We start from the raw sequence: 27506 nt of genomic DNA, 5'->3' as shown, positions 1-27506 counted from the left end.
GACTTTCCTGAGAATTTTTAATCAAATCATGCCAGGAGTTGAAATCTCACTGTGTTATGTCGTCAGTTTAAAAAAAAAAAACAGGGTGATATTTTTGGATGATTTCTGTTCTGTTAACGCTTCTTGGTGTTGTTGTACACCACATGGAATCGTGCACCGTTTCAGCAGACACACACACGCACACGCATATGCAAACGCACACACTCAAGGCTTCACGGAGGCCTTGTCTTGGAACCCGCCACCAGCATAGTGTAACACAAAAGGACAACGCAAAAAGGACGAAAAAAGTTAAATACAAATATATTTAAATTAAAATACAAATCTATACATTAGGCTACATGGATTTGTTTTTCTTAAAGACTGCATTTATAGATTTCTCCAAAGGCACTGTTTGCAGACTGCTGCTCCCCATTTCATCTAACACGAGCGGTGGTGGACACAAACAAGAGGGAGCGTGTCGGGGAAGGGAGGCATTTCACGGTTTGTCAGCTAAAGTTTCTTCCTCTTCTATTCCAGTTCATCACCACCTTTGAGTCTTGAGTCAAGCAAAGACGTGTCAAGTTTTACGAAAGCTTCCAGCAACGTCCAATACCTCGTCAAAGGAGGGGAGTGGAGGAGGGGGTCTGTTAAAGGACTCTACACGAGAATGAACATTTTTTTTGTTCATGTTTGATACAAGTTTACAGCTGCCTTGAGCTGCAGAGGACACACTTTGGTGCAGACGTTCGTTGTCACTATAGCAACCAGGAGGAGGCCATGGCTACAGGTGGGGAGAGAAGACTGTGAGCAGAGCAGGCAGTGATGTGACTAGGAGGACCTGAGGGGGTGAGGGCTACAGAGGGGTCGGCTTTGGATGGGAGACAGCAGTTAAATAACACGTGTTAAAATCTGCTTTAAAAAGACGTTAAAAGCGTGAGAATAAGCCGCTGGGGTTGTAATCTTCTCAGTCTTGCTGCCGGTAGTGAATGACAGACTTGCGGTCCGGCCCTGCCTGCAGCATGCTGTTCAGAGCCTCGCGCACGTCAAGAGCGCCGGAGCTGCAGTGGCCATTGGGCAGGGAGAGAGAGTCCGACGGGGGAAGGAGATAGTTAGTGGAGAAGTGTGAAGAAGTGTTGGCAAACAGAGAGGAGGAAGAAGGGGCCGGGTTGGAAAAGAGCGGGGTGGTTTGTACGAGGGGAGACACGTGAGAGGAGGTGGAGGACATGGAGGAGGAGCTGGAAGATGCTGAGGATGATGGGCTGGCTTTCTGCGTGGGCATCTGCGGGGAGATGGGCAGGTCAAAGAAGTCTAATAAGTCCTGGTGGTTGTTGCCCAGCAGGCCGTGGTTCTGTGGCTGCTGTAGAACCAGAGGCGGTGGTGGAAGCTGCTGCTGTTGGGCATTCTGCGAGATGAGCGACTCCAGGCCGAAGTCATCCACGAACGCTCCAGATGGTCCTGTTAGGTTATCCAGGCCCAGCCCACCCTCGGTGCTGTCCGGTGAAGGAGACGGCGAGCTTACCGTCAGATCCAGAATTTCTTCTTGGGGCTTTTGAGAAGACAAACTGGTGGACCGTGTGGTTTGATGGATGGGGACAGGCGGGTTCTTCAGCTGGGGGAACGCAGATAAGAAGGGCTGAGGGTAAAACTGGGAGAAATTGGAGCCGTGGCTGACTGTGTTGTGCACAAGAGCCTGCTTGGAGGACTTGCTGGGCCAGCTGTTAGGAGTCAGATTCTGACTTTGAGAAAGGTTTCTCTGTAAAGACAACAGGCCTTGACTCTGCGGGGGCTGCTGCAAGACTGCCTGGCTGTGGCCAGCCTGCATCCTCTGTAGCTGAGAGATGCCCGCCATCTGTGTCTTTTGTTTTTGTCTGAGGAGCTGGCTCTGGAGGAGTGACTGGGCCAGAGACTGGTTGGCAACCGGTTTCTGGCTGAACAGATTAGCCAGGAGGTGCTTGTTCTCTTGCTCCATTTTACGCCTCCGCTCCTCAGCCAGACGCTGCTCCAAAGCCTGCTTTTCCCTCTCCTTGCGCCGCCTTTTCACCTCCTCGTCCATTAGTATAAGCTCCTCGCGCACTCTGGCCACACAGATCTCTGGGATCTTGATGCCTAGAACAATCATTACAGACGAGTTACATTTATTTCCACAACTACAAGGTGTATCGTCATAATCCTGGTATCATTTGAGAGGTTACAACTGTGAGATGACTCATGAGTTAATATTAATATTAGAAGTAACATATATAAATAAAAATGGTACATAACTGCTCTGTCTGCTCTCAGCAAAGAGAGTTAATATCTTTTTGGAATTCTGCAGGAGTAAGGTCACGTGTCTACAAATCACATTATACCCTGTATTAAGTTTGGACTTAATAAAGTGAGGTAAAGTAAAGTTATTCCAATTATTGTGATTCCAGCAGGTGGACACTCCATGGTTTGGCATAATACATATAGCAGGATCTGTGCTGTCAAGTTTTAGCAAGTAAAAGACTATGTTTACCTGTTGTTACAAACAAATTTAGCACAATATTTATCTCACCAACTCCAAAATATACTGTGATTGTCCTGGTATTAAGTGTAATTGTTGCTGTATTGAACACAAATAAAGTTGGAGTCTTTTAACATCATCACCAATTGACTTTGTAGTCAAAATCGCTAACATGCGATTTTCTTGAGTTCATACTCACCGACTTGCTTGTTGTGCTGCTTTGTTTTGAGGCGAACGATCTGCAGTATACTAGAGCTGGTGATGTCCGACACCACATCGGACACCCGCTTCCACACACGTAGCAGAGCGCCGCACAGCATGTGGTACTGGCGGAGGCGCATGCCCTGGAAACACTCCTGGCCCTCCTCGGTTTTCTTACACTTGCCATTCCTGTAGCAAGAGAGAGAGTTCATCGAGTTTTGTCATCATGTGAGAGTACACATTATTGTTGAATGCTAGTCCCATTTTTTAATTCTTGGGGAAAGGCACCTGGCATTACACCCCTGTTGTGGGAGCCTAACGTTAACTCAGCTGATAGGATGGAGCGATGCAGAGTAATCACAAAGGAGCGTGTGAGTGTGTGTGTTGTAGTTACCAGTTGGCATGGCTACACTTCTTCAAGGAGAAGCTAAACTGGCTCTCCCAGTTGTCCTTAGCCTCCTCTGGAGTAGTCTAAAGTAAAACACAAAAATGTTATTCTCATTACATCTCCATGTTTATGCTCCAAGTGTCAATAATTATCACAATGCTAAATATTTTTTAGAGTTCCCTGCTGAGTAATGACTGGTTGTTATACGCTTCCATGACCACAAGGAGGAAGCAGGTCCAATCTGTCCTTTGACTATTATGCAAACTTTTTGCAAATCTTATAAAAACTTATGTATGGTATGCAATAAAGTACTTTGCAAAAGACTTGGACACTTGGAAACATTTCTTGTTTTAACAAAGTGACAATATAGAACAAGAAGCTAATCATGGTGGCTTAAATGGTGAAATTAAATTGCGCTATGTGAACCTTTAATCAGATCTTAACCAAAAGATAATTTTCCTTAGACCATGGGCAACCACTTGGTATGGGCCAGTTTATGACAGACACATTTTATGGTTGTAATTTTCATCCCAGCCCAGGCCGAGCCATCACATTTACTAAGATTTTTTGTTTTTTTTGTGTTTTTAACCTGTGTGCCCTAGTATGTGTTGTGTAAATATGTCACAATGACTGCTGTGAAAAATGTCATTGGAGAATATACTGCGGTGGCCTAAAACCTTTCCACACAATCTACAATGCATGAAATGCATAGAATTAAGTGAAAGAAGGTCAGGGTGACACCTTTCGATAGCGTTGTTGCAGGTTATCAAGGCTCTCGGGGTGAGTCTGCTTGCCGATGTTGGGCTTGTACACAATGAAGTTCTTGCCTCTCCCTTGCTCGGCTAGCAGCACACACGGTTGGTTACCTCGGAGCTAGAAAGAAGGAGCAATTTATGATGTTTATATTCAGCCACCCTCCTTCCTATGTCATTTTGAAACTGACTCACCTTCATGGACAAATAGAAGCCCTCATCAGCACCGGTGAGATTCAGAAACCTGTTGTAGGCTTCATCCCAAGGCATACCTCTGTCCACACTGATCTGCAGGGGCAAAAATGATGAGACTAAAGCAAACATCCAAGAAAGACTAAGGAGAAGTTAACCCTTGCAGCTCATTTAAAGTGAAATTACACTTTTTTACCCTTATGTCCTACAATAGTGTAAAAAACAACATTTCAACTTTTTACAACTTCTGACCTAACCATTGATAGAAAGTTGTACGTTTTTTTTATGTTTCTGTGCCTTTTTCCTATGGGGAAAAACACAATGACAAGCAATATTTTACAAAAATTAGATGCAACGTGGAATATTTGGGATGAGATTACTTCAGCCTTGACTAGGTCAATAATTGATAACATTGCCGTTGATTTTTTGTGTGTTTTTTCAAAATCAAATGCAGTCTTTTCACCCTTAGATAACACACAGTAACTACATCAAAAAACCATTACAAATAATTACATAAATATTTTTTACATTCTCACCACATGAACTCACGCACAATATAATTTCTTTATATTTTTATGTATAAACAAGCTATACCACACACTCAATAGGATATCCAATATACTGTATTCTTTCTTATTAACGCTAGTTAGCTTGGCTCAAAAGGACAATCTGGCAGCATTTATACAAAAGCTAACAGCATTTACACATATCCCCAAAGATAACACACCTGAGCTGATGTTATACAATTCCTACCTTGTAAAGAACCACCTGTCCGTCCTGAGGGTTTCCAACCGTTAAAAAGGTTTCCTGCTTTTCCTCATAAATTTCATCGTTACCCGGAGCCAAATCTGTTAGCCGCACAAAAGAAAGTCAAGCATAATATGACATATTGTACACACACAATAAATTGCATGTTGTTTTAAAGTGTAGTACAGACAGTGGATTTAAACGCAGTACCTAAAATGCCCATGTCATATTTGCCTTCCTTCTTGTCCTTCTCGATTAGGTAGTCAAAATTATCGGTGAAGTACTGGAAAAGATAGTTTTGCTTGTGGACCTCCAGGCCCAGGATGCGATTTAGGAACTTTGTGATGCTACAGTCTGGAATTTAAAACAATATTTATAAATTAGAAACCCAGGTATTGCAGGTTTGATATGTACCTACGTACACTACCTACCTTTCTCCGTACTAATCCCAAAGCGTGACTCCCTACAGAAGATGCCCACATCCATCATTCCATGTTTCATATCTAAAGGGGGTTGAAAGACAGTTAAAGACACTGTGTGTTCTCTTATATGCACACATCAACAGTTCACCCATACCTCTGAAAAACATGGCGTCGCCTCCGGGATAACCTTTGGGTACAGGCACCTTGTTCTGTATGTGGCCGAGGATTGCTTTGGTGATTTTATCCAGAGCCTTGGTACCGTACTGCATGAAGGAGCACATATGGTACCGTTAAGTAGCACATCAACAATACAACGTCAGAATGAGGATGGCTATGCTGTCGTACAGTAGCACCTTATCAAAGTCAAACAACCATTTCTGGAAAAATATCCCTGAAACATCACTTAGCCATCAACAGTATCATGAAAAACATCTGTGAATATGTTACAATTTCAGCTCAGTCAGCATGTTTTGTTTCACTGTCCTTTAGTGTGGTTTTTGTGATGCCACCACATAATTGTACCGTGGATGGCAAAGAGGAAGTGTGATGATGACCAACGAACCAGAAATGGAACTTACTGAGACATAGGGGATGATCTGGCTGCTTAGTACAATCCATTATCAAATGTCACATTACCTAATAAGTGCTACTATAGTCATGGAAGAATTTATTAGACCAGCCTTGTTTTGTTTATTCCATTTTAATGGCTGGTTCCCACGACAAGTACGTTATCTGAAAAATACAATGAACACAACAACATAGAATGCCTAAAAGCACTGTTTTCTGCAGTACAAAGCCGACGCTATGGTTGTAAGAAAATACATGATTTAGCTTATCGAAAACCATGGAAATGGCTAGATATATTTAAATTAACCTTTGACCTGCCATCATCCTCAGCCTCTTCCATTAAATTACACTGTTATGAGGTACTTTTCTTGTTATCAATATAATTGTAAAAACAAACGTACTTTCAGTTGTCCCAGGCATTAAAGTGAACAAATAAACAAAAGAAACAAGACACACAGACAACAAACTGCATGTGCTGCTACACAAAAATGTTTATGTTCCCTCTCAGTTACGTGTCTGAGTTGTTTTACTTTAATTTACTTTTATTTTTATAAAGTGGTTAACTTATTTTTATACATGGTTAAAAATGTCAAATTACATCAAACTTTGCCTGAGCAGTTAATAAAGGTTTTACAACTGCATGTTTGATACTGCAAAAGATGAATAATAACATTATTTCCTGTGAGATAACTTCAAAGTCAACCAGCATCATATTACTTCCAGGCATCCGTTAACCTACCTTGTTCTCAAAATTGTACTTGCTCAGGTCTCTAGACTCCGTGGCTCTTCTGTCTCCATGTGTTAACGCACCCTGCAAAGAGGACAATCATTAGCATTGAGCAGTGTTTCCCATACATTCACTTGTGGCTGCCCACTACAAATAAATCTGGACCGACAAATAATGGGACTTATATAATGGGTCGCTTGGGTGCTGGAGCCTATTCCAGCTGACTTTGGACGAGAGGCGGGGTACACCCTGGACTGGTCGCCAGCCAATCACAGAGCACATATAGACAAACAACCATTCACACTCACATTCATACCTATGGACAATTTGGAGTCACCAATTAACCTAACATTTGGAAGATTTTTGGAAGATGAGATGCCCAAGCGATCTCCTGACTGTGTGGCCACCGTGCGGCCATTGTGACAATGTATAGTGTAAAAATAATATAATGTTGTGGGGCTGTCAAAAATGACGCATTGTCAATAATGGTATTGACTCAATAAATGACCTTAAACATTTTACGTATGGTAATTAAGGCATGTGCATCATGGCAAGCCACATCTCCGTTATGACATCAGTGACGACAGTGTGTCCCCACAGATGTACACAGAGACTGACACTCTCTTTAAACTTTACTCCTACCTTCCACATCAACAGCAGTGTTCAATTCCAACACCGTATATGTACAGTTATGTTCATAATAATAGCAGTGTGTTTAAAAAGGTGAGTAAACTTCAAAATTCTTCAAATTAATTTTATTCTAATGCACACAAATGCATTGGGGACACTGCACATTTTATTCAAAGCCAGAAAATTAGAAAAAGTCATTGAATTCGATGATATTTTTCAGAAAGTCAAGAAATGTTCCAACAAAATAGCAGTGCTGAGTTCAATTAGTGTCAACACTTTTTAACATTATATTTCTTGACTTTCTGTAAAATATCATCAAATTCAATGACTTTTTCTAATTTTCTGGCTTGAAATAGAATGTGCAGTGTCCCCAATGCATTTGTGTGCAACATTCATTTGAAGAATTTTGAGGTTTACTCACCTTTTTCAACACACTGCTATTATTATGAGCATAACTGTATGTATCTGACCACAATACCACCACGTGCATTCACAGACACTCTGAACATCTACACCACTGTCTCATTAAGTAACACAGAACTAAGATCCCAGTTGGAGTGTGACTGTAGGCTCTCTCGTCTGTTTTCCATTTCATATTCAAATGTGTGGGAGGTGAGGGGAATTTTGTGAAAGCAGTCGGCAGTACTAGGCTGATATTGCCTGCCTAAATAGATAAGTAGCGGATATGTCTTCACGGCTGCTCTTTAGTCAGCCAAGACGCACAGGGCGTCAAATGATGACTTCAAATGGCGACATACCGAATAATCTTAATAAACATTAAGAAACTCAACATTAATTAATTTAATGGACTGAGTGCAGGCATGCTTGCGAGCAGAACAGAGCAGCATCCCATGGGATGTGACCCATGGATTTACCGAACACACTTGGCAAACACAGCTTGTGTCTTTCCTGGAAAAGCCCATCAGTGAGTAGCCACCCACCCACCATCCGCCCCTTTCGCCCTTTTCTGTCATGCTGTCACTCAGGAAATAAATAGGTGGTACAATGGCGTTGTAATTCATCCAGATAAAAAGAAAGAGGCAGAATCCCTTGTAGATCCAATCAAAGGAATATGGTGAGAAACGCTGGGAAGAAAAGGATGCAAGATCCCAATGATGCCCCACGCAGCGCCACTTCCATTATACTCATTATCACTAATCATTCATAGTACCAATGCCATAGTTCACAGTTTGATTTGCTTTTGGCTGTCATCACAATACAGCTTTTTTCCAAGAGAGAAATCTCTTCACATTTTAACCTTGTGACACCCTTAATCAACACACACCCGTATAAACACAAAACAACAGTTATATTTACCAGACTCTCTAGCCTCTTTGCAACTATGGAGGCAAAACGCCTCTCCCCGGCTAGCTCTGAGATGAGGAAGATGTACTCTGGAGCTGTCACTTGATTGGACCGATGGGTACGGCCTAGAAAAACATGGATTTCAAAAAAATCAGTATTAACATTCAATGAATGGCGTCAACACTTTCACTTTCATCATGATTCCATTAGACATGGCGATTGACTGAATTTAAATGGTTTTAACAACACCAGCTGCTGCTTGAGTTGCAGCACCTTCAGCTTGAGCAGACATGATATGATGGATGAGAGTGGATAGCAAAAAGAGGGTGATGACATAATAGGATCAGCATCATCAGGTGATATCACATTAGGCAAAGATCCCTTTTCTTCAAACAGGCTCTTGATTTTTGTTGCATGCACATGAACACACACAGGTTTTGCTAATGGAAATAATTCATTGGGCTGTTAACATAACAATGAAATCATCAGAGACTCATCAGGCTGCAACACAAATACCGAAAATGATACAAAGGAGGTGGATTCAATCAGACTAATTAAACCAAGTGCCCATGAGACATTTTGGAATAGAAATGAAATGTTTTTACGGTGTGAGACCAACCAAGGTAGGACAGTACAACCAAAAATCCTTGGAAAACTATTTGAGCCTGGAAAATTGACAGGACTCACCAAACTGCTGAATGGCCCTGTCGGCGCTCCAAGGCAGCTCCAAGGTCATGTGGACACGCCGCCTCTGATTCCTTACTCGCTTATCCGCCTGCAGGGAAATTCCAGAGCTGGCTGCCTCGGAGATGATGGCCACCAGCTGGGGGAGAAGAAAGAAGGGATGGATTATGTTGTCTACTAGAAAACTGCAAAGTCATCCATATTACAGACTCCAGACAAAGAAATGTGCAATAGAATGACACTCATATCAGTGTACCTCCAACTTTATAACTGTACAATAAATTAGGAACGTTTTCAAAACCTCCAGTGTAGATTTGGAAAAAGAGCGTTTCCAAGTGTCACTACCTGGGACAATGTATGCTGTGACGTTACATACACGACCTGTGTTTACATCAGAAACAACATGGACGCCCTCAGAACTGTGTTGTAGCTATTTTCAAGTACTTGATTGTATTTGCAAGCCCAAATATTGATTCACTTTAAGGAGCAGAGGTGAAGAAAGGTCGGTGAGGTCAGCCATCGTCGCTCAAATAACAATTTAATTTCTGAGGTGTCCCCCTTGTAGCAAACTCCGACTTGGTTTGGCAAGATTCCCAATCGAAATTTTCTTGCGTCTTGTTGACGCTGCCTCCTTGGCAGTCCACACAAGTTGTGTTTTATGTTTGCGGAAGTAACAGGATGACAGCGGATGATTCTGATTGGATAGAATTTTAGGAACTACTGCCGCCTCCAGGTTTGGCGTGCTTATGACTGTGATTCCCAATGCATTTATACAGTTACGTGTGGATGCAGTTTTTTTACGTGTTTTAAAAACACCCTGGTACGTGTAAGGATATAATGTTAGGATATAAATAACTACTTTCCACACAACAGAAACACAGAATTAAGTCTTAACAATAGTTACTCTTTCACACCAGCTTACACACCTGATACCATCTTGGAAGCCTGCAAATTTGGGTGTCGATGATGACTCCCTATTCAGTGTAGGTACTTTTCACCCAGAGCAGGAAGACAGTAAAAGGATGTAACACTCCCAGCTTAAATAGGCAGTGTGAAAGAGGCTACAAGTGCTGTCCTGTCTCTGTTAAGAGCTTTGATACTACCGCTGGAGGTGGAAAATTGCAGCGAGAGCTGCATACTTGAGCAAAAAGTGTGAAAGCGGCTGTGGATTGCTGACCTTCTCTGCCCCCATGAAGCGATCCTTCTCCTTGACGTTTATGTGATCAATGGTGAGACCCTGCTCGGCACGTGACTCGTAGCGGACGCTGCCATCAAGACGACGCACCACACGACCCTTGCGACCAGTCATCTATTACAAGGGGGATCAAATATTAGCTAAATGAACTTAGTTATCAGACAAGTAACTTGTCGGCTTGCTGTATGTTTCAGGCTTGCACCTCTGAGACTTTGTCAGGCCCGCCAAACTTATCAATGAGCTCGTCGAGGGTATTGAGAGGTAGTTCTTTTCCCAGCTGTGATATCTTGTTGAGGAGATCCTGCTTCATCTCCTCTATCCTGACTGAAGGTGCATAGGGTCACAGGTGTCAGCCACATTATTGGACAACAAAAACAAAAAACACTAACCAGTCTGGCAGCTCGTGTGATTGACAAAGATGACATCATCATTGTCCAGCAGTGAGTCCGGCGAGGAGTTGGAATCTGTGTCCATGCCATCAGAGTCACTACTGCTGTCGTCGCTGATGTTGATGACACCGCCACTATCCACCGTGTGCTTGGGGACCTTGGGCTGCCGACCACGAGGCTTACCTAATGGGTGACATTACAATAACTGGGACTGCATGCATTGCAATTATATAGCAGAATTACAACACTTTCTACCACATGATCACCGCATCAGCTCTGTTAATATAGTATGAAATATGAGTACAAATATGACAACAGAAGAATCAAAACTAAAAATATGCACCAAAGGAGGAAAACCATGTCACCAAACTGCTGCAGGTTAAAAATCCTATATTATTGCCCATTCCTGCTTATGTCTCTGGTGAATACCAAACAGGTTCCACTGTAGTGACAGATATGCGCTTACGTTTTCTCTTATTCCCGGGTGCTTTCTCTCGTCGCTGTTTCTCAGAAGGGAAATGTTTCATGACAAGGGAGTGGAACACACCCCTGAAGGAAAGAGAACAAAGCGTTAGGACCACACGAAGCAGATCTTAAAAAAGACTTTCCTGTTCTATGTTCTTTCATTTCAGACAGTAATGTCGCTGATGTGAACATTCTTTCCAATAAACTTGACACACTAAAAGTGGAGCTCACTCACTCTGCAGCAGAGACAAATCTGTCAAGATGCCCATCATTCTCGTCCAGGACTTCTCGAGTACGTGACTCTCCAGTAGACTGCAAGCCAATAACGATGCACTGTGTTGGAGACAAATATTTTTTTATAACATGACAAATACTCCTCTACAAATGACCAAATTTGTGGGTTTCCACCCATGTATATAATGTGTTACTGTACAATGGAAACCATCTGAAGATAGCTTTTTTATCAGGAATAAAGAAAAACAAAACAAAACAGCAACAATATGTCCAATTTATTTCCTGCCCGGATCTTCGTCTGGTCATTTCCACATTGCCTGTAAACGTGCCGACTCAGCGTTCCACAGTGAAATTGTGCTGACCTTTCCTGCCTCCAGCTCTTTCTTGGCCAACTCTACCAGGCAGCGGACCTTGGCAGCGATACAGAGGTATTTGAAAAAGCGCTGGTGAGACGACCAGAACTGCCCCCACAGAGACTTCCTGCTGACCAGGCCCAGCTCGTCGGCGGCACGCATGAAGACTTGCAGCGCCTCTGCCCACTAAGCAATATGAAGGAATACTGTGAGAAGCGTGTTCTTCCAGCCAATGACCACATGATGATGAGTTGTGGCACTCACCAGTTTGGCAGCTTTATTGTAGACCAGCTTGAAATCGCTGTCCAGTCCGATCTCTTCAATGCGGAAAGACACCCCTGAGAAGCTCAACTGCCTGGCTATGTACATCCCGCTCACTTTCATGTCCATGGCAACAATCTCCATGGCACCCACGCCTCTGTAATGTACATATACATACATATCATTAAGCAAAATTAAATCATGCATAATACCATAATCTGCAAACAGTATTGTTGGGAACTACTGTGTTGCCTCACAGTGGCCTAAGCTCCAGTAAATGCTGTGCCTCAATTTATTGTTCAGTTAAACAAATAAACACCTCACCTCTAGGGCAAAAATGTTCCCATCTTATAAATTTTATTAAATAAACAGTCAATGTTTTAAGCAACATTCTTAACTATCGTAGGGGTATAAAGATCAGGTTATCACTGTGTTATAAAACTACAATACAGCAAAACTATTAACTTTAACTTCAATGCTCGTCAGCATTGTACTTATGTTAGTATAATCCTTAAAATAAAAGTATTGTATTTTTGTTTGTAATTGATATTTCTCTAATTGTATTGCTCACAGCAGATGCTTTCTTATGGTGGTGCATGGTTATCATTACACTATTACCCTTTGCCATCTTAAAAACATAAAAACTATGAACATACCATAAATATAAAACAATTTGTTGAGCAAATTGTACTTATTCTTACCCATAAATTAAGCATTTTCAAGCATACCGTAAACATGGTTAAATAAACTAAAATACACATACAATGCAGATGAAGCATTCCAATTGTGAATGGAGTACTGTATTCTACATTGACGACTAGGCATCAGTGGCAAGGGCCAGACTTGGTTGCCAGAATAGGTTCTCTCACTAAAGGCACAATAATAAATTATGATCATAATAACATAACAATAACTGTTGGGGCCACAACCCAAGACAAGCTAAAACGCAACTCTGAACCTCCAATGTCACTTCCTGTCCTCTCAACATCTGCCCACTAGCCGTTAAGGTCTGGTAGGGAACACATTTACGGTGACACACACAAACATTCGTTTTTATTTTTGTTTTTTTATTTATTTATATTGCTTATTTACTCTTATTATTTCGACTATATTGGGCAATACAAGTGTGAAGCAACTTAAAGCTGCCATTAAAATACATTGATGAGGCAAGAGCCACCTCGGAGAGTATGCTGTCCAGAAATAATAGATAATAGGTAATAGAAATGTAATGGTGACAATGTGGGTGTTGTTGTGTGTCTGGAGGGCTCTAATAATCAAACCTCTTCATAAGACTGTACACAGGTTTTCTATGCTGTAACTCAAAAAATATTTTATTTCTTAATATTGAATCCTATGTCGCTGTTGAGTCTGCTAAAAATTAGCAGCAATGAACGGCAATTTGTAGAACATCAGACATTACAAACCTCTTCTCAATAGTATGCAGGAAGTCATCAAAGGTCCTGAAGGGCGTACCCTCACCCCAGATACCCAGGCGGCTCATGTAGATCATGTTCTTTGGCTCAGAGGCACCTAATAACCAGAATGTTTATGTTAGCGTGTCTTGTGTCGCATTGCGCTAAGGCTCCAACCCTGCTTGAACCTACCTGTGGCACTGGCATACACCACTCTGGCCCGTGGCAGCTTGTTTTGCAGATCAAGCACTGCCTTACCCATCTTTGTTGATGTGGCATTCTTGGCTTTGTGGCATTCATCAAAAATAATCTATGGGGGAAAATGTGGTCAAGGGCAAAAAAAGAACAAAGGGCGGAACGAACAACACGGCATAGAGGAGGAAAGTCATCCTGAAAATGCAAGGATACAACTCCGTCAAAATCGGGCTTGCACCAATCCAGGATCTGTTTAATCCTCGTGCGGTGCTGCCCTCCCGCCTGGCTCTCGCCAATCAGGGCAGAGTATGTTGCAAAGAGGACTCCTTCTGAGGTAGCTGTGTCTCCATACTTAATCTGCAACACAGTATCACAGTCAGCAAGGGTAGCTTTGTGCGCACCTACTTTCTGCATGACATCACTTTCGGCATGGACTCACTTTGTTTAAGGCATGCACAGGAATATTCGGTGCATCTATGTCTTTGAGATCTCTTTCTGCATCAAATTTCAGGTCATTGGATATGCTGAACCTGCGGGTGGCAACAGTACGATTAGTAATTCAGTACAAACTAGTAGTCAGGTGATGTTGGCTGCAAGTGTGAAACATGGGTCTAGCTGAGCATGAGCTCATATCCTGTTGAGCTGCACTGTGTTTAAAAGGCTACAATTAAGATGGCATTACATTGAGTCATGTCTCACACTTAAATACAAATGGCACTCTGGTGAAGAGAAAGAGAAAGGGATGTATGAATAAACAAAAATGAACATCTCAAACAATCAGCGGTCTAACAGTGGCAGCATCTCACGCCACGAAGACGATTTACAATTTTGACCACTCTATGACAAAAGGTGTGCAATTTTGTGAATAAATGCAGGCAATGTAGCACAAAAACAGTTTGTGACAGATAACAGGCAGTGTTGCTGCTGTTGTGATTCTTTTTGCTTAGCAAATCAGCTAATTGGAACACACCATGAAATGACATGCATATCTGCAGTCTACAAAGCTACTATCATCATCACCGAATACAAAGAGAATGTATTAACAGCGGAAAAATGATACAAATATTTATTTCTAATAACATGTGCAGTGATCATGTTAGCTAGGTAAAGCTAAAACTAACTGTGTATATAAACCTTCCTCCACCTGACCCCGTGACCCCCAGTTAATTACTTTTCGATGCAACAACTATGGTATGCACTACATTTTTGGCTGACTGTAGCCATGACAACATGAGAAGCAACGATGCTGCATTAAGAGTATGACATTTGCCCCAAATAGCCATACACAGATTGATTAATCTTATCGAACTACCAACATGGTACAGTGCTTAACAGGCATTATAGACACAATAACTATTTCTCAATTACAAATGCTTTGTGAATGATGGAAGTAGTCTGCTATGGTATGGTATGCCCAATCCTCACCATAGTGCTTTTTTCCTTCCCTTAAGGTAGTTTTCCAGGATGATTCCCGCAACAGTGCGCCCTTTCCCAACTCCGGCCCCATCTCCAATCAGGAAGCCTGCTCGCTGGTTGTTCTGAAGGATGACCTCGTGTTGCTGGGCAAATCAGACATAAAGAAACAGATCATTCATGGTGAAAACAATAAAAAACTGCAGATCTGTGTGGCTGTGTGTGTGCGTGTGTATACCTGGCAGGCGTAGATGATGGCTTCAAGCTGTAGTGCGGACAGCAGGCCACTGTTAATGGTATTCTCTGGGATAGACACGGTGTATGTGATGTCTGGAGGAGGGACACTGGAAAGTGTGTTGGTCTCCACCACGATGTCAGGATGGGAAATTCCTATTGTGGCTGAGGAGAGCAAATGCGATTTGTCTTATTAAAAAATACAAATAAAAAAAGCCAAAGGCAGCATCCCACATGCAGCTACATTTTGCCGTCTGGTTTAGTGACCTACATTTGGAAGGTCTGTACTCTGCATACGTGTCGACATGGCCCAGTTCTTCTGAATCATCATCCTCAGCTTCCTCCTCCTCCTCCGGTGGCGACTGTGTTGTCTGAACCTGGCAGAGACAACATAAGTCATTCAGCAGAAGCCGCTTGCTGGGTTATATGCGGTTCTTATCTTAGCCAAGTTGAAGTTAGAAAATTGAAATGTTAGTTTCATGTGTAAAACAATACAGCAGTTGCAGTTGAAGTATTGAGTGTATTTAAACTATCAAACAGAAGAACAGAAACAGAAGCTTACTAAAGACCAAGCTGTTAGGGGACAAAAACATTTATTATATGTTGTAAATTAGAAAAATAAATTATAAATCTATTAACTACTTTGGGTTTCATGGGTAATATGTAGCCGACGTGTGGCTTGTCTTAATTTCTAAATAAATCTTGTTTAGAAAATATATTTCTGATGTCATCTTTCACAGCATATACTATATATATTAACATATTGCTGACATTTACTAATATTATTAGTCTATTTGTTGTTATTATGACTGGGACATGAATGGGTTCTTTCCAGCTAGTTAAAATGATATAATTAAATAAGTGATAAAAATAACATTGAAAAATATATTTTTTTTTAAATGAAGAAATGAGGCATAGGAAGATCAATTACTACAAAAGTGTAATTTGACAAGTTTCTCTTTTCTGGACAGTTTTTTATTTTTACTGATATTGACTATATTCATACAATATGCGGCCTCAAATTAATCTTCCAGTGTGGCGCTAGTACTGCTTTGAAGTTACGACTGTCTCTTTGTGAAGTTGCCAGTTAGATGCAATGCAAAGCAATGCTTTCATCATCTGTGGTAATGACAAAAATAAAAATGGATGACAGGGTGTTAGCTCCCAACAACTAGACAAAACTACCATTAGCTGGTACTGATGCATTCTGTGAGTTAGACCCACATGGCGTTTGATGTAGAACTGTGCACTACTGAATGGAACCACTTATAGAAGCGTTAGAAAACCTTAGGTTGAGTGTTAAAATCATTTTGGATAGGTTGGTGTGGCTACCTGGAATCCTCCTAAAGGTGGAGTGCTGATTATTGCAGTAATATCATCCAAACTGGCCAAGCCCTGAAACCTGCCGGAGCCTTTCAGCTGTCAACAAAAACATAAAATAAAGAAAGACAAACTCAAATGTATGGAAAAGCAATAGACCAAAATGAAGGAAGAATGTTCTGTGAAATGAAAAATAATTGTGTGTCTTGGCAGGTGAGAGGCAACGAAAAGGCACATTTAACAGCATGTGTGCATTTGAGGGGGGAAAATTTAGATTTACATATTAAATCATTTCATGACGGGTCACAGAGTCACTGTGAAACCAGTTGAAAATGCATGTTAATGAATTGATGCCACTATAAGATGACCTTGAATATAAGATGACACAATATTTCAAGACCCGTTTTGGAAACATACACTCCTGATCAAAACTTTAAGACCAGTTGAAACACTGCAACAGTACATTTACAAAAAAGCTTGCTTTCCTTGAACGCTGTTTCTTGAGCTGCATAAGCAAGGCTTCTCGCGGTGCACCCTTTGCGGCTGAGGTTGGATGCAGTGAGACAGTCATTTTAAACTTCTTAAAAGATCATTAGTGTTATGGGACAGAACAGTGGTAGACAGACAAAAATTCACTGGCCCGGAGCCAGAAAATCCCATTGGCTGCCCATGAAGGCACAGGACCATCGTCGGTCCAAATGAAGGTTGCTACTAGTGCCAAGTGCAGTCTATTAGCCATCAGACGGCAAAGAACGAAAAACATCTAACGGCCTCGTCTCCTTCAACGCCACTAAATTGCCCATTTATTTCCTGTGAAATTTGCATAAAAGCTATAATCTCTGATGAGCAAAAATGCAACCTTGACAGTCCTGATGGCTTCCAATGTTACTGGCATAACAAGGAGATTGCACCAGAGTTATTTTTCCACAGGGCGCAGTAGAGGGGGTGCCATCATGATCCGGGGTGCTTTTGCCTTCAATGAAACAATGGAGCTTCAGGTTGTGCAGGGGCGTCAAACTGCAGGTGGCAATGTAGAGATGTTGCAATTCTTGAATGCCCTCATATGTGTGGTAATGACACGGTTCTTCAATAGGACTACACTGCAGTTTACAATACCCACGGAATAATAGAGGAATAACCTAACTCTTTCGCCTTCTCGGAGTCGTATATATCATGCACATACTACGTGTGTGTGTGTGTGTGTGTGTGTGTGTGTGTGTGTGTGAGCGACAACTGACTGACTGACCTCCAGCTGGCTCTGTGCTGGTGTGGTGGTTGCAAGGGTGGTACTAGTGCTGACGTCCCAGAGTGTGGGCACTGTGTCCAGGTTGTCTGTGCTGATGAAGGACTGGGCATCAGCATACTCGGACAAGGAATCGGCCGGAGAGGAGAACAGGGAGTTTGTGGAGAGGTCATCGATGCAGGACAGATCCTGTGGACAAATAAAAAAAAAAACATGAGTTCCACCTCTTACGATGTACTTGCATTAGGCTAGCGGTCGACAATTTGTTGTTTTTTTGTCTATTTTTAATTTGGCGAATAGACGCTGTGATATTTTCACAAACAACATTTTTCAAGTTTATTCTCCATCTGTGAATGGCTTCCTCGTCCTTACGATCTCCAGTGCAGTCATAATGCTGGCAGCTGGGTCTGATTTTGGAGCCTTCATCCGCATATCTAAAGTACCTGTATGTTTGCTCTAGTCAACCTTCCGTAGTAGTTACCAAATCACTTCTTCACGCCCATAAGCAGTTAGGTTCAGAAAAGGCTTGTGTCTGTAGAAATTACATTTTCTGTTTGGCATATCTAAAGTACCTGTATGTTTGCTCTAGTCAACCTTCCGTAGTAGTTACCAAATCACTTCTTCACGCCCATAAGCAGTTAGGTTCAGAAAAGGCTTGTGTCTTTAGAAATTACATTTTCTGTTTGCTAATTTCTTGCCACATATAAAGCACACGGGTGGTTAAGCCAGCATCATTGGCAGTAAAGGCAAAGGAACACAATCATTCAGAATTAAACTCTCTATTTTCTTCTGATATTTGTCTTGTTATGAATGTATTCATGGTTATGCATAGCTGATTGAGGCGGTAACACAATGGCATGACATGTTTTTCCATGTCTCACTAACTGAAGGAATTGATCCCTTCCCTGGCTCATCCAATCAGCAGCCAGAATGCAGTGTAGATGCATTCACAGACCAGCAGTGAGTCGGATATTTCAAACACTTTCTGAAATCCACATTTCCTCGTCTTCGGTGTTAAGAGCTCAAGAACTGCCGGCTGATGACTGCACTATGCCATGTAAACCGCCCAGGCCACCCCATTTAATTGTCCCATACCTTCTATAATGCTGTATTTGTGCAAATTCCCTGACTGGATATAATCCAATCTTTTGAGTCCTGATGATTTCTATTGTGAATGTGGCAGCAGGCGAGAGGAGCCATCACATTTATCAAATGTCTTTATTATGCACACCAACAGGCATGATGTACGTTTTGACGTTTGGATTTGCAAGGAGCGACTGCATTGACGCACCTGTGCGATGCATGTGCCATGCAATCGTGTAGTGCCCTGGTCCACCTGTTCCAATGGTGACACTAGCCAAATGCGCCTGAATTTAGGTGTGAATGGGCTGTAGCATGGCGCAACTGCCATAGCCTGAGCATGCACTTAAAGAGGGCTTCAATGGTGTAGGTTACATTATGTTATGCTGGTATGTTGTATGATGCCATGCTGGTTTTAAAGCTGATTTAGCAATCACTTCTCACAGCCAACGCTTCCGAACTCAAATTGAACTGTAATGCTTGGTGGTATTACTGCTGAGAAGGACAGAAATATAACGGCTACAACTTTACAATGGATTAGTCTAGTGTTCTCTCTGGACATTAACACTACTAGCCAAAACTGATCATGGTGGTACCATGTGCAAGGCTGCGGGGTACACATAATGGGAGTGCTTGTGTCATTTCATCCTGCGCTATTCCTATCCGACCGAATCCATTAACGTGGCGTGCACATCACACACTAACACACTAGCCCCTGGAAGACTTATAAATGTGGATGTGCCCAGATAGGGATCAAGTGAAAGTCAACAGGGAGCTGACAAGAGAAGATTTATGTTGTGGCTTACATTTACTTAGATAAAGTACATCCAACAAAAAAATGAGGGCTGCAATTGGCTGACGACCAGTCCAGGGTGTACCCCACCTCTCTCCCAAAGTCAGCTGGGATAAGCTCCAGCATACCCCCCTAATGAGGATAAGCAGCATAGAAAATGGATGGATGGAAGATAATGAGGGTGATCATGGCAAACCAGGAAGAGCTAGTGATAAAAGCCTTCAGGTTTAACTGTGACTCATTTTAAACAATATGCTTGACTAATTATTGCCAAAAAAGATGTGCTGACTGCTCCCATCATTCACACATTACTCACAGCTCCATGGAAAAATCTTTCACAGGCATGAGAGGACGTGATGTGAGGGATCTCCATGAGAACATGACTACATGGTATGGGAATGGAGGCCCCGGTGAGGGTGGTAAACAGACAAACACAAGCTTGGCCCTGCCCTGTGTTTATAGAGACAGGCGGGTATATTTTTATGCTGTGATGTTAGAGAACGGACGTGTGGAGCTTCTCAAAGAGAACACACACACACACACTCTCTCTCTGTCTCTCTCTCAAATGTTCTTGGGGGCAAGATCAGGCATGAACTGTGAAAAAAAATGCTCTCCGGTAGTTTCTTTAAGTCTGGGCTGATCAAAGCTGCTGCCTTCGGGGTGATGGAGGGTGCAAGGCCTTGCTTTGAAAGAAAACACAACCACTTCTCCCTTATACAACGTAACCCCATATTCATTTCAACACAAATTGGCCCATAGTAAATTCATTTATTCGAGACTCAGACTGTTGCCGTCATAAAACCATGACAGTGGAACCCGCTTATCTCAAAGCCCCACAAACTGACTGACGTTGACAAAGGCAGTTGTCAACATAGCCAGAATCTAAACTAACCATGGCTTGCACATTTCCTTGTGACCTTCCCCAGTGACATAAAAAAGTGGGCTATAATTAAGGATTTTTTAACCAAAGGCAGTTTGTTAACATTTTTTCCCTAAATGTGTGCATATCTTTATGTAATGACAAAATTACAGCTGTTTCATGGTTGACTACAGCCTATTATTCCTAAAAAATGCATATTGAAGCAAATGTTACATGTTCTTGGCCTGAATTAAGCATGTTCAAGCATATAAATGTACTAAATTAACTAAAATACAAATACAGTTTCAGGCAATACAAGACATGTGTAGCACACTGAGCCTCTCAAGAAAATATAATACAGTTGGGACTCTACTAGTCCACCCAAAAATGGAGCAGGCCCCAGACTCTGCTGACTCTCTAGAAACTTAAATGAATTAATTTTTATTACATGTCTTGATTTAAAAAAGATATACTTATATTTTATAAATAGATTTTTCAAGCTGCTGTGCCTACACTGTAGTCTTCTGGCTCACCTGACATTTCTGAAAACGCCTGTTGTAGCATATAAACATTCATGTAAATTTAATTATGTAGATACTGCTCTGTCATGTAATTTCAATAGTTTTGTTTGACTTCTGAAGCATACATTGTCAGGAATTGAATCCAACCTTTTCGAGATTTTCAGTATGTATAACTTTACATTCAGTTGGGAGTCTCCACTACCCCATTAAATTCCCTATCTAACATCTTTACTCTCTCGTCTTCTCCTAAACTAGTGTGACAGCAACAGATGAGTAAACAAGGCAGAGAAAAAGGACACACTGTCACCGGAGGCCTTATTCTGCAGAGGCACCATAGTGGAACCACACACATTTTATCGAGAAAAACAGTATACAGAAAGCATTTCCTGAAACAATGCCCCACTTTACCACAGCAGAAAGAGTAGAAGGTGTTTATTGGAGGGAGGTATTCTATCAAAGATATGTATTTTTCCATCAAGCCTTGTGTTTTTGTCAGAAAAGGTAGCACACTAGTGCTATCTTCTCCCCCTGCCAATCCGCAATTTTAAATTTTTTTTTCATTGGCCAGTAGCTTGGCTTGGTTTCAATGTCATTTTCTGGTTTATGATTTTCACAGTCATCACCTCTTGATGGCAAAGGCAGAAAAGCTTTCTCTCCTTGAATGCGGACGCATTAAATGCAAAAGCTGTAGTAGGTCTACACTGGATTAAATATAAAATTAATATAGGATTAGATTTTCTGGTTTATGATTTTCACAGTCATCACCTCTTGATGGCAAAGGCAGAAAAGCCTTCTCTCCTTGAATGCGGACACATTAAATGCAAAAGCTGTAGTAGGTCTACACTGGATTAAATATAAAATTAATATAAGATTAGATTAGATGTAGGAGAAGATTTTGTTTCAATTTATGGAAAAAATGTTCAACAGAACCCCCCCCCCCCCCCCCCCCAATAAAAGCTTAGCCTTTCCTAAAACTGCAGCAGACATGGCCAACCTCAGAACCACTGCTCATCGAGTTGTTAAGCAGAGCAGAACAGAGGGTGCAGTGTTATTTGTCCAAAGGCAGAGACCTGTACCGGGGGCTGCTTCATCTACTATTCCTAAAATTGGGCCCTGCCGTGCAGAGATAAGGCTTGGATTCCAACTGCTCTGATGGTAATCTGGCTTCTACTGCAAGCAAAGAGTCACACATCCATGCTAATCCTCCCTCACTAAAACGTTCTCTTGTGAAGCCAAACACAAGGTTTCTGCAAGCATTTCTTTGCAAAATGACTTTCATGTAATGATGTTTGTTTTTTCTTGAATTCACTGATAAAACTGATTCAAATAACTAATTAAAAAACAAAAAAGAGGATGTTAATGTGTATTAGCACAGGAGTGCATGTGAACAAGCACGCACATGGCTTCTTTTGACATTTGTCTGCTCTTGTGCTTTTAGACAAAGTTGCCTTTCACATGTTCAACTTCTGCCTTGATTTCTCAATGCGACACGTCCTCATTTCCCCTTCAGAATTTAAACAAATCTTCTGATCAAATGGTCATAATGTGACAAGCTGTGTACACTACAGCAGGCAGAGGCTGTAAATCACAGCGAAAAGAACAGTTGCCAGTGAGCTTTGGGATGAATGATAGGAAGGACATATCATTAAAAAGAAAATAACTGCAACCAATCCATCCAACACAGTTCACAGGAGAGTTACCTCATGGACAAATAAATATGCCACAAATATATCACTTGGATCATATAAAATAATGAATGAAATAATGTGTGACTCATGATGGTTTGGCGGTTTCATTTGGGAGTTGTAAAGAGGAGGAATTCCTCTAATATAGAAACAGCAATAACAATGCTTATCACACCAGCCTTATGATAAGCTCCAACAATGCCAAACAAGGAATTCTAGAATCCGTACATGTTTTATAAACAGAAAAGGCTGTTTTGAAAAGCAGGTCAGGTACTGCAAACACGCATTGACTGTATTTCTTTGTGTCAGACAACCCTTCAATTCCTGATAGGCTGCACACAAAAATAGGATAAGTTCCTCTTCTGACAAATGCACCACATGGTGGTGCTGTTATAAACCCTTCTTTGACATGGGATTGACATGGATCACACAGCTACAAACAAAACACCCACTGTAACTTTAGGGTGCTTAGACGAATAACATGAAATGTGTCACACACCTTTAGGAGGTTCTCAAGCATGTAAGTAAAACTTGAACAACATTGGTTGACAAAAACCTGGCCGCCATCATGTAAATGTCTGCACGGGCATAGGCGGGATTCATTTTCTACTGCTTTTTCCTCACGAGGGTCGCAGGGGTGCTGGAGCCTATCCCAGCTGTCTTCGGGCGAGAGGCGGGGTACACCCTGGGCACATATTGACAAACAACCATTCACACTCACATTCATACCTATGGACAATTTGGAGTCGCCAATTAACCTAGCATGTTTTTAGGAATGTGAGAGGAAACCGGAGTACCCGGAGAAAACCCATGCATGTACGGGGAGAACATGCAAACTCCACACAAAGATGGCCGAGGGTGGAATCGAACCCTGGTCCTCCTAGCTGTGAGGTCTGCGTGCTAACCACTCGACCGTGGTGGGATTGATCAATGAATTCGACATAAGTTCATGGCCTAGCCTACTATTAGCCAAAAATATTGAAAGACAAGTTATATGTAACATTCTGGTCACAAGGTGTCAGTACTGTTACATTAGCTAAGTAGTTAGCTCGGTAGCTTGTGTGGCAACGTCAGAGCCCTGTCATGGATGACGTACCGTATAGATACTTGTCTAGCTATGTGGTAAAACCTGTCCTGATATCTTGCCATTTACAGAGGAACTACTGTGGTTCTGTAGTACCTTGCACTTGTGCCACTGAACCAATAAAAAAAGCAGATGAATTCCACCTTGAACAGGCTGAATAAAGGGGGCATCAGATTGCAGGGCACACAGGGTTAAACCAACATGACTCTTGGGTGACACAAGGTAAACAAAGAAGTGGATTAAGGCTTAATTCTGACACTTGTTTTAGGATGATTGTGCTGTGATTAAAATTCAAAGAAGCAAGTTCTTTGATATGGAGTTGTTATGCTACATAAGGCAGAAACAAAACAGGCTGTGCCCAGGCCTTCCCCCGCCTACACACTGCCAGCTAGCTTTCCATGGATGAAAAACAAGTGACGTTGCTATTTCACTCATGTCTCTTGTATTTTCCCTTCCTAATTTTCTAAACCACTTTTGGTCTGAGGTCTGATTAAGCAGCCAATTTGTGAAAAGCCAGTTAACATAGAGGACGCCTGCATGGCTGTCATGCAAACTAGTTAAAAAGACAAACTGGCTCAACATTTTTTTTCCCAAACAAAAAATAGATGGTAAATGGCCCTTTCATTCATAGCGCTTTTCCACCTCCAAAGCACAAAGGTCAGGTTTTCTTGTACTTGCCTCATATACGTGAACAACTTGCTGACTCAACAAACGCAAGCAGGCAAACGCTGGCTTCCTCCTCCCTTCCTACACTTATCCAATCACCTTTCAGAACTGTCACAATGCATTCATTGTCTTTAAGAAAGTCAGATATTTTTTACTTGCTTCAAAAATGCCCATTTTCACCACTCGGGTATAAAAAATATTCAAGCATTGCGAAGGGAGTTAGTATCCAAAGTGTCAATGCACAATGTGGAATTTAAGAAATAAAATGTTAATTAAACACAAGATTACACCAATTGGTTGTTCATTATTAAGTCAAACGCCTTATTTTCTTTTGTGTATTTCTAATTGCTCTTTCAGCAAGCAAGAAACAAACAAACATTTAATTAATAAAATGATTTTCAGGAGAATACCCAAATAGTGAAATATTTGATAGCTGCAGCCCTAAATATAACAAATGTCTATGACAGGACACTCGGCCATAAACAAGAGAAGTGCATGAAACCAAAAGGGGACAATGAATGTTCATAAAAAGAAAGATGTTATCTGTATATTTTCCAAGAAAGAAGTCGTCTATGAATGCCATAACAATGAACTGGCAATCACAGGTCACATGTCAAATGTGATCATCACATGAATCCAACACGAGCGCTTGTGAAATGCGATGAAATAATCAAATGTCACAGCCCAGGTGGATAAAAACACATGCAGTTGTTTATGCATTTGTTATGAATTACTAGTACATTATCAAGACCTTTCAAATTCTCAGAGATTTCAGGAGAATTTAAAATGATTGGCTTTTACACTTTTTTATGACAGCAGATATTGTTGTCGGTTTATGTTTTTATTATAATTATTAAAAACAACATTTTATATGTCTGAGATGTTCCACAATAGTGTATTAGAAGTGTGTTCTAGCCTTGATGCTTGATTTTAGAAGGTGCTTTCAGTAAGCTGTACTGGGAACATGACATTTTGTGTCTGTCGCTTTAATGATACTGAGCTGTTTGTGAAGCCTGTCTGGGACAGAATGTGTGGCTCCGAGAAGCTCTATAATGCACGCTATTCACTTTTCACATATACAACTGCACTTGTTCAATGTAATAGATGCCAATACAACAACAACAAAACATTAAGGAGTGGAACAGCAGGACACAAACTTGAGCAAGGCTAGCATAGTTATCTGAGATGCACTCCTAGTCATATTAAACAGCAGGATCGCACTAGATTGTCTTAGTCACTGAAGAAAATCGAAAAGACCAGTCTTAGAATTTTCCTCATCTGCAGCTGACCGACACATAGTTGGCACCAGATTTTAATTTCAGATGTGCAGATAAATAAAATAAGGCCATGCAACTCAAGGTGGACTGAGGAGTGGGTGGAATGTGAAATTGCGTCCACAAATGATGAGCACCCATTTTCACTAAAAAGTGGAGCAAACAAGTGCAGGAGATAATAGGCTCATAAATAGGCTTAGTTGGCACATATTTCTGTTAGAACATCGCTGAAACGTCAATTTTGTATAAAATTGTCAGAAAGCCTTGGATTTCATAAGAAAAGTATACTGTACAATAAGTATGACTCGGGAGGAATGGCAAGGAATGACTTGTGAGACTGTAAAAGTCCACCATTGACACCCCTCCTCTATCACAACAACACACTTCAGCCATATGCCCCTTATGAGCTTTTCATCATCACCACCACTGTTGTCTACTCACTTCCTGCAAGCGGCTTGCATAGGTCATGGTTGAGGTTTAACTACAACCAGGAAACTGGCAGCCTTTTGCCAGCCAAAAGACTTTCCTGCCGCCCTGCTGGCATTCCGTACTTCAATTTAATTTTACTATTAAAAGGAAACCTTGTCTTACATAAAGTCACAGGACATTAATTGTATATTTTTGGGTCTAGAGCTGAAATGACTCTTGACCAAAGTCTGGGTAAATCCCATTAATCATGAGGACGCTGACAGCGCACAGTTAAACAGAAAACACAACAAAAAGAGTGCTGCTTGGCCTGACATAATATCAGGTTCTTGCTTCTTACTGGAATAGAATGAGTGAGACAGACAATTATTTGTCATGGTTATTGGCTAGGGATGACAGTGGAAGAGGTGGTGTCTGGAACCAGACCTGCCCTAGGATGGTATTACCATCTTTCACTCTCTTGTCTGACTGAAGAAGAAATCACACTTGCCAAAAACGGTACTTATGGACACTTATTGAACTCATAACAAATCAATCCGGTTAAAGCCACAAGAGGAATGCCGTGAGACCGTCAGAGTCGATTTTCACAGGTCACACATGAAGCAGTTATTTTGATACTTAAGGTACTTTGATATCTCTCATGCCACCTCATCAAATATTTCCAACTCAAGGCACAAAGAAATGTTTTCCAAACTTACAACAGTAAATCCTCTATTGCTATAATACCGATTTACTAGTACACCACTGTTTACTATCATTTTTTACAATTATTATTTTTCCTTATATAGCACCACAGAATTATTTTAAAAAGGACACATTTCTCGTAGAACATATTCCTTATGCTTTCAGTAAATAAATTAAATGGCCTTTAGCTGTCTTTTTTACATGACAGCATTTCTATTTTCACATGGTCGCACCGTTAAAAATGTCCTCTCCTTACATATCGCCAACGGCGTTATGAGTGATCACATTAATCGTATGACTTCTGACAGGCATGCAAGGGGGTTTGGCTTTGTTGATTCTTCAACTGAATTATCTACTGAATGCATTACATTCAATGACTCGGCTACTTTTATGAGTTACAACACAACAGACATGTATTTATTACAAACTTGAATCAAATGCCAAGAAACAGCACAATTAAAAACATCGCTTTCTGCATTTTTAATCTGTATAATTAAAATTGTCTCATTTTTGACCAAAAGTTTGGGAGACCCTCATATTGACTTATGAAAAAAATAGTACGAGTACCTTGGGAAGTGGCCGTCCCAGCTGTGAATACAACTTAGTCCAGAACTGCATGAGAGACATGGGTCCAAACGCTG

The 27506-nt window shown here is 41.3% G+C and overlaps 1 protein-coding gene across 1 annotated transcript in view; it reads right to left on the bottom strand.

The window, feature by feature from the left end:
- The window catches only part of sbno2b (strawberry notch homolog 2b), a 48078-nt gene continuing 20572 nt past the window's right edge, over nt 1-27506 (bottom strand). The window contains exons 5-32 of the mRNA XM_058072773.2: nt 17797-17982; nt 16563-16649; nt 15502-15607; nt 15235-15395; nt 15009-15142; nt 14023-14113; nt 13797-13940; nt 13581-13698; nt 13401-13506; nt 11980-12133; nt 11725-11901; nt 11364-11461; nt 11130-11212; nt 10664-10846; nt 10477-10598; nt 10257-10388; nt 9083-9218; nt 8408-8520; nt 6473-6544; nt 5321-5429; nt 5176-5247; nt 4955-5098; nt 4751-4845; nt 4001-4093; nt 3795-3926; nt 3060-3136; nt 2664-2854; nt 1-2085 (exon numbers count right to left, since the gene is read on the bottom strand). Of these exons, the coding sequence (XP_057928756.2) occupies nt 944-2085; nt 2664-2854; nt 3060-3136; nt 3795-3926; nt 4001-4093; nt 4751-4845; nt 4955-5098; nt 5176-5247; nt 5321-5429; nt 6473-6544; nt 8408-8520; nt 9083-9218; nt 10257-10388; nt 10477-10598; nt 10664-10846; nt 11130-11212; nt 11364-11461; nt 11725-11901; nt 11980-12133; nt 13401-13506; nt 13581-13698; nt 13797-13940; nt 14023-14113; nt 15009-15142; nt 15235-15395; nt 15502-15607; nt 16563-16649; nt 17797-17982 (4458 nt within the window). The 3' untranslated portion in view covers nt 1-943. The remainder of the gene's footprint in view (nt 2086-2663; nt 2855-3059; nt 3137-3794; nt 3927-4000; nt 4094-4750; nt 4846-4954; nt 5099-5175; nt 5248-5320; nt 5430-6472; nt 6545-8407; nt 8521-9082; nt 9219-10256; nt 10389-10476; nt 10599-10663; nt 10847-11129; nt 11213-11363; nt 11462-11724; nt 11902-11979; nt 12134-13400; nt 13507-13580; nt 13699-13796; nt 13941-14022; nt 14114-15008; nt 15143-15234; nt 15396-15501; nt 15608-16562; nt 16650-17796; nt 17983-27506) is intronic.

Source organism: Doryrhamphus excisus, linkage group LG4 (assembly GCF_037039965.1).
Source record: "Doryrhamphus excisus strain RoL-2023G ecotype Guam linkage group LG4, RoL_Dexc_Guam_v1.1, whole genome shotgun sequence".
Classification (NCBI taxonomy): Eukaryota; Metazoa; Chordata; class Actinopteri; order Syngnathiformes; family Syngnathidae; genus Doryrhamphus; species Doryrhamphus excisus.
This window is presented reverse-complemented; position numbering and strand designations above follow the sequence as displayed.